The 13,578-nt window shown below is 39.4% G+C and overlaps 1 protein-coding gene across 6 annotated transcripts in view; it reads left to right on the top strand.

The window, feature by feature from the left end:
* NEDD4L (NEDD4 like E3 ubiquitin protein ligase) overlaps nucleotides 1-13,578 on the top strand; it is a 299,735-nt gene that overhangs the window by 128,628 nt on the left and 157,529 nt on the right. For all 6 annotated transcript variants that reach the window (XM_006116556.5, XM_006116558.5, XM_006116559.5 and 3 more), the window contains one exon: nucleotides 9,115-9,153. In XM_006116556.5, coding sequence (XP_006116618.1) covers nucleotides 9,115-9,153 — 39 coding nt within the window. The remainder of the gene's footprint in view (nucleotides 1-9,114; nucleotides 9,154-13,578) is intronic.

Genomic DNA, 13,578 nt, shown 5'->3' with positions numbered 1-13,578 from the left:
AACAAAGTATTCTTCGCTCCATTTTCCAAGCTATCTGAAAAGAAAGAGAGTCAACAGAGGTTGATATATTACAGTTTGTTCCCTGTGGATGTCTTTAATCTGCAATGTAAGCCCAGGGTTAGTAGAACTCAAGTTACTAAACCCTGAGTTTATTAACCTAAGGCTTGAGTTTTACACCCATTTGTAACTCCAGTTTAGGGGAGTACCAACCTGGGATTCCAGCATCTATGTTGTGTGGGCCCGAGTCCAACCACTCATATCTAGCACCTTCCCAAAATGTGGTCACACTACTCCTTTGTGGTGTAATGATTGTTCAGAAGGCAAATGAAGTTGGCTCAGGGGGTTCTGGAATATTTTTGGTGAAATCCCTGTGCATGAATCCAGTGGGGATGCATCTACACTGCAGAGAAATAAGGCTTGAACCCTGAGTCCTAGCTTGAATGAGGCTCGGTCTCTCCACCCCCTGTTATTGTCAGATCTTACATCCAAGCCCTAGGTAAGCACAACTTGTGTGTGCTGGTGTGGGGTTGGGAGGAGAAGGTTTGAGCCAGAGTTAAAATGCTGACCTACACTGCCGTGTAGACATACCTTGTGGGTACTGGAATCCGTTGGCTTGGAGCTTTTCTCAGGCCCAGGATAGAGTATGAAGAATGACAAGTAAAAACAGTTAAAATTGAAGAAATAAAAAAAAATCCAAAATGCTCAGATGTTTGCTAATTGCACTCAGGTGGAGTGCTTTGGACTTTTGTGTTGTCCTCTTTATAATACATTGAGATTCTGCTATCTTTGAGTTTCAGAGCTTATCCAAATCTGTTTTTAGTTTTGGTGAAAATTCGTAGTGAAAAATTAGGCGCTACTTAGTTGCTACAGTAACAACATTGAATATAGCATTTTGGGGGGTTGCTTTTAAATACCTTTGTGACATGACATTTATAAAAAATGATATAAGTATGTGGGAGGCTTTCTTTTGATACAAATCTTTTTTCAAAAGTAGGATTTACATGTCATCCTGCTACTATGGAATTTTTTTGTGCAGTGTGCACTCTTATTCTCCTTGTATCATTAAAAAATGTGTGAACCTTGTCTGTGTGGGCAAGTCTTTTCAGTAGAGCTGAAGGTTTGAATTTAAACAAAAAATAATATATGTTCTTACCTTCATTTATGCATCATTATTCCAGTTGAAGAGAGCCTTTTTTACAAATCAGTTTCACTTGGCATGGGATTTAAACTATATGAAATAAAAAGTCCACTCTTTATACTGGAATTAGAGTTGATATCCTGATAGATTTTATTTTTTAAATAAAAAATTCAGATTTTTTCATGTAAATAACTTTTTCTTTTTGCAAATATATTTATATAAATTAAAGTTTAACTTCTCACCCATTTAAATAATATAAAAACCACACAATGTATTTTCTGCCTAACTTTAAAAGAGAGTCAAACCACTGAACTGGTGGAAGTTGCTAGTTAAGCACATGAAGTCCTAATTTACTGAAGTGTAGAACCAGCTTTTGACAGTATTAATCTTTTCTGAAGATTCAGAGAGAATATTTTCTTCTTTTCAGTATAATCAACCAGTTTACTTTAATGGCTTATTCATGCAAAGATAAAAATCTCGTTCGGAGTTGAAAAAGCAATGAAATTTTTCTTCCAGTTCATAATAAAAACAAGTGAGATATTTATTAGTACTAAAATCTTGAAGGCTCTGGTGACCGGACACAATACGTTCCCTAACTACATGTAATAATTATTTTTATGATCATAGCTAGGGACCTTATGCATGTCCCAAATATATTTTCTTTTTATAATAATCAATTTTTAATGCAAAACATGTTTTGATAAACTTTTTTCTTATGTGTCCGGAACATTTTTATGTAGTTCTTTTAAAATAAAGTTACGTTTTTGTGCATTTTAAATTATTTCTAATTTCCATCCAGACAGAGTTTAAAACAAAATTCCATGATTTAAAAAAAAATGATCAAATACATATTTCTCCACATAATAAAAATAAGAAAATTGAATGCAAATATTTTAAGCCATATAGCTCCTTTAATAAATATGTGTAGATGTAAACGTATCTTCCTGACTTGGACTTCCCTCCCCCAGAAAAGTACCACATTTAATATAAAGCAGGCTATATGTCAGGGCTGGGCAATAATTTTTTGCCAGGAGCCACTTCCGAAAATTTTGGAATGGCCCTGGGCTGCACCAGAATGGGCAGGGCTTCAAGCAGAAGGGGTGGGGCCAGCATGCTTCCCCACCCACAGACCAAGATTGGAGTCATTACCCTCTGCCCCGGAAGTTCCCCTTATGTGCCCCTAGCAGTGGGAGGAGACTTTGCGCACTCCCCCTTCTGCCCAGAGGGGAGGGGAGCACACGAAGTCTCCTTCTGCCTTGCCAGGAGCGCATAGTGCTGCTAAGTGCTGCATGCTCCTTGCAGGGTAGGGGCAGGACAGAGGAAATTTGAGCGCTTCCTTCCATGCCAGGCCCTGATTGTCCTGGGGTAGGGGAGCGGCAGGGCATACTCGGTCTGGATCTGGTCCGCGGGGGCCCTTTTGCCCCCCCCCCCCTGCTATATTTAGTTGAACATCAATAAGTCTTAAGAGTTACCAACCTTTCTTTATGAAAATAACTAGGTACAAATGCAAAACAAAATTCAAGTCAGTAATTTAAATCAAGGTTTCATGTTTGCTTATTTAAATCATAATTAAAACAGTAGATTTAAATTGATTGAAAGCAGTCTACCCTGGTTCATAAAATTTTCCCTTGTAGGCAAGTGCCTGAGATGATAGAAAGCTCCCTTTCTTACAAGCAATAATGTGGGCTGCTGCTAGTTGTGGGTAATATAAGTGAAAATATTCTCATGTTGGCCACCTAGCCGCTGATATAAATGGCCAGCCCATTACCCCACATGGAGCCCTATTGAGGTCAGTGGGATTCCACAAAGGTCCAAAGCCTCCATGGAGCTGTTTACAGGACTAGAGTTTACATCTGCCAGAAAACAATGAATTTGTTGTTCTTGGGATGTGGAAAACAGCTCTGTAGTTGGACTGAGGTTGTTTTCTAAGTGGTGTGATATTTTTATTAGCTGGAAGATGCTGGAAGGCCACTGTTTTCTGTCTTCCATATAATCTGCACTCGGAATACCAGTACATAATGTTTCTGAGGAAGGGCAGAAAACCTGGTTTGGTTTTGTTTCTTTGTTGTTACTACTGCTCTAACGGGCACAGCAGCTTTTTTTGGTGCCTATATATTTTTCTCCTGAAGGACTTTCATCTTTTGTATTAGTATATTGTTTGTACAGTAGCTGCTGTTTTGTTGTCTCCTGTGGTGTGACTGTCCTGGTTCTGTGCAGTATTCCTGTACTGTATTTTTGATTGCACAAGACAAAACGCTTGGTTTTGGGGTTTTTTTGCCATTGGAAGGGGTTAGCCCCCAATTAAACAAAGTGTTTAATTTATATACTTTTAACTTATATTCTTTAATTTATACACTTACATTTAGGTCCATGAATACTGTCATTGAAGCCACTGGGATAAATTCTGAGGTTAAAATGTTTTTTCTGAATCACAACCTTAATGTTTTACCAAAATGTCCATGTTCCATTGTTCCCAATAGGTATAAAGGTTGTCATGGGAACAACATCCTCTCTTCTGTATTGGTAAAGGAGGCCCATACAGAGGATTTGACTCTGAAAAGAAAACTGCAGTTTTCTTTTCAGAACCGTGTTTCTTAACCACTAGTTCATAAACCAGTCCTTGAGATCTCCCTGATGCAGTTTTGCAAGATAGTAAACCAGGCCCTGGTATCAAAAAAGTTGGAAAACACTGATATAAAGTATATTCAGTAAAATATACAAAATATAATCTAATGTATCATCTAGTTATAAAAAAGGAAGAAGATGCAATTTTTTAAAATATTAGTAATATACTCTAAATAAGCGGGGTGGGTCTTTGCCCACGAAAGCTTATGCTCCTACACTTTAGTTAGTCTATAAGGTGCCACAGGACTCCTCGTCGCTTTTGCAGATTCAGACTAACACGGCTACCCCTCTGATGCTCTAAATAAGAATGTTTGAAAACATCAAGAGGAAGATTATGACAATATATTATTTGGTTGTAATTTTGCTTCACACTTATTTTCATTGAAAAAAAATAAAAAAATTTAGAATGAAGAGCTACAAAATAACAAAATAAAAACAGTTAAGGTACAAATGACTGGATGAAAAGAATCTTAATGCTCATAAACATACCAGGAGAAATTAAGTGCTTGTGTAAATGTGAGGAAGACATGATATTCTATTTGGGTTCAGCCATTTCTGTGAAACTCCTTCCACATTTTCTCAGATGTAAATTTTAAATTATTTCTCCCTGGAACAGCCTTCTTTCTGCAAAGACTCCATTTTCCAGTATAGATAACTACTCTCCCTCTCCTGGGCGAACAGTGTATTTACACTTCTCAGTACAGGCAGTCCCCGGGTTACGTACAAGATAGGGACTGTAGGTTTGTTCTTAAGTTGAATCTGTATGTAAGTCAGAACTGGCGTCAGCCGCTGCTGAAACTGATCAGTTTCAACCGCGGCTGAATCTGGATGCCAGTTCTGACTTACATACAGATTCAACTTAAGAAACCCAGGCGTCCCCAAGTCAGCTGCTGCTGAAACTGATCAGCGGCTGATTCCAGGAAGCCTGGGGCAGAGCAACTCTGCCTCGGGCTTCCTGTAGTCAGCCGCTGGTCAGTTTCAGTAGCGGCTGACTTGGGGACGCCTGGGGCAGAGCAGCTGGGGTGCTGCCGGGTTGGTCTGGAGCAGCACTGCGGGACCAACCCGGCAGCCCCCAGCTGCCCTACCCCACGGGTAGGCAAGAAAAGCCTGGTCTGCTGGGGGGGGCACTAGCTGCACCCCCCCCCCCCCCCTCCGCCTTTGCTCCCCCCCCCCAGCAGACCAGGGACACCAGAGCAAAGCCGCCGCCTGGGCGGCTTTGCTCGTTTGCCTGTGAGCAAAGCCGCCCAAGCGGCGGCTTTGCTCTGGTGTTCCTGGTCTGCTGGGGGGGGGGGGGCAGCGGCTTTGCTGGACCCCCCCCCCCAGCAGACCTGGGGGACAGGAGCAAAGCCGCCCATGCGGCGGGAGTCCCGCTGCCTGGGCGGCTTTGCTCCTGGGCAAACGAGTCCTGCCGCCTGGGCGGTTTTGCTCGGGTGTCCCTGGTCTGCTGGGGGGGTCCAGCGGCTTTGCTGGACCCCCCTCCCCCCCACAGCAGACCAGGGAGACCAGGAGAAGCTTTTCTCCCCTCGGAGGACACGGGCGGCGACCCGCCGCCCGTTAGCTCCGGGGCGAGAAAAGCCCCATTCGTAAGTGCGAATCCGACATAAGTCGGATCCGTGTAAGTCGGGGACTGCCTGTATGTCCTTTCTCTCAATTGGCAAAGCTGCAGATACCAAAGATGCAAAGCTCTGAATCTACAAGGCCAAGTATACAAAATTTAGGTGAAAGGGCAAAATGGGGTTTCATTAAAAAAGTCAATATGCTGATAATATCCAAACCATTAAATTTGAGAGGTCAAATAATTCTGACTTCAACTAGACACTTTCAGATTTTTCACTTAGTCCGGACCTATATTCATATTCAGAGGATCGTACAGTACCTTGTAAATCCTCAACAAAAAATAAGATGTAAGGGAGACAAATGCAGGTAAATCTCCTTTGCCCACCCTGTTTCCAATATTTAAACAAATGTAATCTGTTTGGCTTCTTTTTAATTATTCTGTAGCTGAGGGGGAGAAAAGCTTCATTTTTCATCATCTCCCGTTGATTTTAGATATTTGAAGAGCAGTGCAAACATGGTCATGGGTGAAGAGGGAAAGTGTTGTATGTGGCATTGTTTGTGCAATGTGTTAAGCCCGTGTGTCCTACCAGTTCTGAAGCATAGCGAGCTAGCCACACTCAACTGGCCCTATAGCTACATGTGGCTAGCAGCTAGCACGTTGGGCACCATAGTTAAAAATATTTGCTTTGTAGATCTGATCTTTACTCACATTATAAAAGAAATATTGAAGAATACTTTCTTTTAAAAAGCACCAACCAGGTAACCAGAGAGAAATGCTAAAATTAATATTCTACATCCTTCAGTTGCTACCATTATTTCATTGGCTCCTCTTATCTAGAATCATGTCATCTTCGACGGCACTCAGTATTTAAGGGTAATGGCTGTTTGAGCCCAGTCCTGCCAACGTTCTTGTCATAGCCCCCTCACCTCCAACAAGGCTAATGATATGATTAAGCAAATGTGCTAGTTTTGGCAGGAATGGACCCACCATTTGAGTATCAAATACCTTCTTTGGATATTGTGTCACAAATGGGAATGGATGCTAACAGGCAGTAGCATAACTACTTTTATGGTAATCGGACTTTCTTCCTCAATTACTCTGGTACACAGAAAAATCCCAGTATGTGTGTGTGTGTGTTCAGAGTTCATAAAGCTAGCAGAATGTCATAGATGCTTGAGAAGACATAGGTGACTAGTAGGTCTGTTCATTTTGATAGATGGCATTTTTAAATTTAAGTACCCAGACACTGGTGATATTGTTGACCTAGTCTAGCCAATCTACAGGAAGGTAGAAGAAGAGAGAGATGAAACATGCAACCTTTTGTAGTTCCTCTTTTGGTCAAACATACAACAAAGAAAATGGAGAAGGTTTTTAGCTATTTATATGTTGTCATTGACTTGAGTGGAAATATGACTGTTTATAGCAGCTAAGGATGCTACAATGTCTATTGCTACTTTGGTTATGGAGCAATTTTAGGCAAGCTTGATTACTGAAAAAATGTCCAGACCTCTTTAGAAAACTGAAGTATTGCCACTCAAACCTGTCAATAACCTTTTCACCTACCTAAGAAACTTAGCATTCTCAGCTTGATGGATGTTTGAGATACTTCAGGTGTTTGGCAGCTCAAAGTCTGACTCTCAGGAAACCCTACCTAGACACTGGGTACTATTGAAGTATTATTTTAGCCAGATTCTTCAGTGCTGTCCTAATTGCAAGCGTTCAGATTGTGATAGAGGTAAGGTCCTAAATCTCCCCAGATCCTCAGAATTAAATAAGTTATCATAAGGTATAGTAATATGGGGTGGAAGTCTCACCTGCTGAGAAATGTGAACTAAATCTTTTTAATTTGAAGAAAATGCTGTATTTTACTCTCCTTTCTTATAGATGTTTTATTCTGTACTACCATACGCTCATTACTAAGGTGGTGTTACTAGCATTTGTTCAATTTGGGTTGAAAACTTGGAAATATATTACGGTACAAGGCTGTCTTAGAGTTCAGTTCAGGAATTTTAAACTTTTATTCATGAAAAATGTCTCAGAAATGGCTGAAACCAAATAGAATATATACTGGGTAATTTTTTGTGGGGATTTGACCAAAAATGGATTAATCAGAGGGAATAAAAGTTTACAGAACACCCCTCTTGTCTATTTCTCCACTGGATTGTTGGAATTTTTGTGTATTAATTTTTGTAATCCTTTTACAAGAAATCTTTCTTTCCTGGGGTATTTGTCCACATGGGTATACCTGTAGAGCATTCCATATCTCCTTAATCTATTGAAAAATACGTGCACCAGGCTTTACCAACCAATGACAAATACGTTGTGGTGGAAAGTGTCTCTCTCATTTCAGGAGGAAAAATAACAATGCAGAGTGCGTGAGAGAGAAATAGCATTCACTATCTTTTATTATTGACTTCAGTCATCAGAAGACAAAGTTGCAGAATCCTTCCCCTTTGTGAATAGAATAATTATTCTGGTATTTTATTTTATTCTAGAGTGGAGTGCCCGCTCATGGAACTATTCCAGAATAGTACTTCAAAATAGCATATGTTGGTCAATTTCCCCATGTAGACTGGAACTTAGCTGTGAGTGGAGTGAGCCATCAATAACCTAGTAGTTAATATAGGTAGAAAATAATTGTGCAATCCTTCATTTCTTATTTGTTAGGATTATGCCCACTGATACCGAGAATGGTTCCTGAATTTTTGGAATTGAGTGGATAAAGCATTCAATAATTATTACATTACATACAGACAGAAAAAAACCATTGTATGCCAGACCCTACTTCCTTCTGCCAATTAAAACAAAAGCCTACTCAGACTATTGAAATATTGAAACGGTGACAAGTATTTCTTTAACTTGATTTAAAAATGGCATGGTAGACTTAGGAAGCTTAAAAACAAGTATTGCCCATGGGAATAAAACAAATTATTGCTGTTTTTCTGTCCTGAGACATGGGATTGTTTAGTATGCTTTAATACTTGGTGTTGAGCTTGTGATTAAGGACATAGCGTCTGTATCCCCAATTCTGAGCTATATGGAGCAGGGATGATAAATAGTCATGTGGGAGAGAGGCAAGGGTGTGCACTTGTGTGAGAGAAAACCATTTGACATTAAAATGAGCTGAATGGACACTTTAAATGACTCTCTCCGTATATTGCCTATATTTCTATTGCTAATCTGTTCATTCTGATAATCTTATATTTGGTTTCCTTTTAGATGATAAGAAAATGCATATTCTACTCAAATCATTAACACAAAATTGTAATGCTCCACAGGCTTTATTTGGGAAACTGAGAAAAAGAGCCCCAAACAAGTTCAGCAGAAACAAATGTTTCCTTTGTACAGTGTGGAACCATAACTTTCTTGAGAGCACTAACCCGCTCCTTGTATTTACAAATTATGTTTAATCAAAAAAACTGGTCAACTTGCTTACTGTGATTTATATTATAAATCATTTCCTTAAGATTAGTCCTCATTATGATTTCGCTGCATACATTCTCAAACAGTTCCCTTCTATTGATAGATTCATATTTATATTTAACATCTATTTCTGGATCATCCAGTTAAAATACCCTCCCACGCTCATTTTGCTTGGTAGATGAGTTTTTAATGATTTGATGACAATGTTTTTATTCTTAGTGGTAGTTGCTGTGAAATATTAGGTTTTTTTTTTTTCTTTTAACAAAGATCATCACGTGCATGCCATTTAAGTGATGGCAAATATACTTGCAGTCTAAATAGACTTTAAGAGTTTAATATTATTTGCATAAAAATGTTATTTCTTTTACAGACCCTGAATCCAAAATGGAATGAAGAATTTTATTTTAGAGTAAGTTTTTTTTTTTTTTTTTTTTTTTTAACTTGTTTAAGCTACAAATAGAATAGTAAAACGAAGCACACCACATTGCAGTGCATTGGGAGGGAGCTTATTCTGCTTAGTATTTCACTCTTTAAGTATTCTATATTTAAATGAAAAAACATTTGAACTGATATGGTTGCTGCCTAATATCTGTTCTAAAGGATGGAATAAAAGGTAGGATTTACCCTATGGTTTAAGGTATGAAAGGGTGGTTGTTTGATTTTTGATGATGGTTATTTTTATGCAAGCTTTGACTTAATATTAACAGAAAAAGTAGTATGGTTCACTCAAACATTGAGTTTTAGCATATCATGTTTGCTGAGTATTAAACTGTAATGTAATCGCAAATAACTATAAATTTTTCCTAATGCTATATGATAGCACAGCATAACTGAAAGTACATTAAGAAAGAAACTAATTAAGTGTTTCATGGTTAAAGATCTTGAAAGTTGAGCTAGCATGGCAAAAAGTAGTGAGTGAATTGCAAACACAGAAGAGGAGGATTGAAAGAGCATTTTTTGGCAAGTAGCATGAAAGTGGAGAGAATATCACATTTATTTTCCTCTTGTAACTTTTTTAAGTTTTGTAAAATCATGTCAAAATTGTTATAGAACTATACTTAATCTAGTGCTTTTCAGTTATTAACTGTAGTTCACATTCTTATCATAAAAACTTCAGATATTTGCAAAATGTGAAGTGGTCTCAAAATACCCCAAATTAAATTTAATGTAATATAAATAGTGAAGGTAGAAAACATCTCTGATGTTCTGGGATCATAAAGAGTTTTCAAGGAGGAGTTACTTATCTTCTGTCCAAATGTAGTTTTTATTGGAATAGATTAGGTAAAATTTCAACAGTTTAAATGTATTCTTTAGAACAGCTGTTTCAGAACAGGGATGGGCAGTGAATATTGTTAAAATGGTCGTATCCATTCAAAATTCATTTTAGATGTTGTCTATTATGCTGATTTGGTAATTTACAACAGAATATTTGTTTATTTAATTTGGGGAGATTGTAAATACTTTAAAATCTCAATTCCACTGAAATAGCTTTTTACACCGTGAAATCTAGTACATTTTTCTCCCTAAAATAGTCTGTCCAGAGGTACCTATTTTGAGTCCTCTAATATAATACACAAGGAACTTCTTTTGAGTACTGCAGAATCTCTAGGCGTCCAGAAATATAATTTATGCTATCATGTGCCGAAAGTGTCCATCTGCTTTGTACATTGGACAAACGTCTCAGACACTTCGCCAAAGGATCAATGCCCACAAAACAGATATTAGACAGGATCACAAAGAAAAAACAGTTTCTTGCCATTTCAACCAGAAAGGACACTGTCTCAATGACTTAATTACCTGCATCCTGCTGCAGAAGCCTTTTTAATCTGCACTTGAAAGGGAATCCTCTGAACTGTCATTCATGCTGAAATTCCACACTCTACGCGTCGGTCTCAACAAAGACGCTAACTATCTTACCCATTACAAAGATAGCTTCCCCAATTATCACCTCTTAATACCATTAGCTCACAGATATTTACCTTTTCCCACCTCTAATATCATTAGCTCACAGACATTTACCTTCCTCCCTTTACCCCCCGCATCCCCCTCCTGTTCTGAAATTTGATTTGTCCTTTTCATATGTGTTCATTTTTTTAATTGTATCCTTTGGTATATATGGTTGTGACTATTTTCTTCCACTATTTGATCTGAGGAAGTGGGTCTGGCCCACGAAAGCTCATCATCTAATAAACCATCTTGTTAGTCTTTAAAGTGCTACATAGTTCTGTATTTTGTTTCAGCTACACCAGACTAACACGGCTACATTTCTATCACTAGGAATTGTCTTGGCACTAAACTCAGTATGACGGGCCCCAGCTTTTTCCATTTCAGTCACAACAAGATGCAATGTGTGCAAGCTTTTCATTGGTAGAACATTCATCTGGTCATGTTACATGTAAACACATTAAGCTTGGCATTCTTATGTAGATGGTTAGTGATTCTTAGGATACCCTGTTAAAGATTCCAGAAAAAAAGTCTTAGAAACAAGCGGCACATTAAAATGTTTGGGCATTGTTAGAACCACATGTTACCAGTTGTATGGTTAGTATTTATTCCCAGTTAACCTACTTTGCTAAATGTAATGTTGAGTACACATCAGTAACTTACCAAATGGTTCTAGTTACCAAACACCCAGCGCCTAGGAAATACTGTGTTTAAAAATTAACTTCAAAGGAATCCAAATATCAGGGCACCCAAACAACCTTAACTCTGGAGGGGAAGAAGACATTTTCGGCTCTGTTTTCACTGATTTAAAAAAAAAAAAGTGGTTTCTACCACAAGGTAAAGGTAAAGTCAATACTATTCTCCCCTTCACAGCCCTGTGACTTGACCTGACCTAATTTACCTTGTGGTGTCTTGTCTCTGCTATGTATTTACTGCATGCAATCCCTTGGAGGGACAGCACTGAAGTTTTCAACACAAGATAAACTAGGTGAGGTCAGTCGCAGGGTAGTGACAAAGAGGAGAATGTTGACCTCATCTACTTTGCCTCCGTGTGCAAACTATAATTGCCTAGACTCCACGTAGAGTTTTGCAATCAGACACCTATCACGTCTTAGTTAACTCACTGCCAATAAGACAACAACTTTGTGTCAATATAGGCAAAGCTTTACAGCCGGTCTATGCTACCACTTACGTCTATTTAACCTGTGCCACTCGGGGTATTAAAAAGATCCCGCCCTGTGTGTGATGTAAGTTTAAGTCACCTAAGCACTGTCCAGGTGTTGCTGCTGGCACTGTGTCAGTGGGAGATGTTCTCCCACTGACATAGCTTCCACCTCTCACAGGGGGGGAATATTTATGCTAACCAGAGAGTGCTCTCCCAGCAGCATAGTTTCTTCATTGGATGCCCTACAGCTGCATCAGTGCAACACTTCTAGTGTAGACCTGCCCTTAAATAACCTTCATACCTTTCTAGCAGTTCCAGCTCATTAATGTCTATAAACACCAGCATGCTTTCCTTTAGTCAATTTAAACCTTTGTGCAGCTACGTGCTATCCCCAGCAAAATAAGTGCTTTTGGCTCTCTGCTGTTTCAGATATTATTCAGCAATAACTCAGAACTGATTCCACACTGGACAGGTGGAAAACTCCATTTTTATACAGTGTTGAGTTGCAGAGCAGTTTGGAAGGCACAGCTCATGCAATTGAGTGCTCTTCTTTTGGTGTGCATTCAGGATTTGCAGCAAATTGGATATGTGCTACACATTTACCGTATTCATGGAATCTGTTGATATTTTTCATGGTCGCCTTATACTTCTTCCTGGAATGAAGACATAGTCAGACCATGAGAACTCTTGTTACTTAGAGCATGTAAACGGAACCCTGCAGTGCTATAAAAACTCATGAAAATCCTACCCAGAAAGACACATACTAGTACTTGTGTGTACTCCTCTACTGGAGGGATCACTGCTCTTTGTGCTAGTTCAGTTTGGGATTTCCCTCTGTCAATAAACCCACATAAGTGTCTGCCTATTAAGGAATATATTCTCTGTGTTGCCTCAAATAGAGGCCTGGGCTTAGCCACCTGTCTTACACTTTCCTGAAAAGTATACGAACCTGGATTAACTACCATAGAAACCTGCCTTTATTCGATGGTGGCCTTGTTGCCTCCTTGACATTCATTGTTTTGAGGGGATTCATGTAATTCAGCATCTGTCTGTGGAAACAATATCCTGAAGGTGTACTCATTTCTCAATATGATTTCTCATCTCATCCACAGTGTTTCTCAAGTGTCATTTGTAAAATGGGTAGGAACAGTGGCAGACTGGGTGTAGGCAGAGGGTGAAAAATAGAGGTGCTGCATAATTCTCAGTAGTATGTTTAGAATCAATAAAAAGGAGACTATCCTTTTAAAAATTCTAGTTCCTGTATCACACTTCAGCTCTGAAATTGCAATACCAAGAAAGACCCTATAACCCAGCAGTCTGACACCTTGGTCACCAGTAGAGATGTAAAATCCTATTTAATTGGTTAACCTGGTTAAACATATTGTTTAACTGGTTAACCAAATTAAGAGGGGGTGGCAGGGCAGCTCCTGTCTAGCTGGAGTGCCCACCATGCCTGCTGCTGGGTTGGAGCAGCCCTCACCTCACCCTCCCCACTGCAGGCTCCTCTGGAAATCACATGTCAGGCTGGAGCAGCCCCTGGGTGAAGGCTACCTGCTGTGGACAGAGGCAGCCCCTGTCTGCTGTGGGCTGGCCATTGTGGGGCTAGAGCAACTCCCTGTCTGTGGCAGGCAGGAAGCTGCTCCAGCCCCCTCTGATTAACTAGTTTAACATTCACATGCTACTCACCAAGAGCCATCAACCACAGATTCTGATTCTGTCAGGTTG

The sequence above is a fragment of the Pelodiscus sinensis genome, chromosome 6 (genome assembly GCF_052426305.1).
Source record: "Pelodiscus sinensis isolate ZL-2025 chromosome 6, ASM5242630v1, whole genome shotgun sequence".
Classification (NCBI taxonomy): Eukaryota; Metazoa; Chordata; order Testudines; family Trionychidae; genus Pelodiscus; species Pelodiscus sinensis.
Note: the sequence above shows the minus strand (reverse complement) of the source record. Positions and strands in the feature narration are given on the sequence as shown.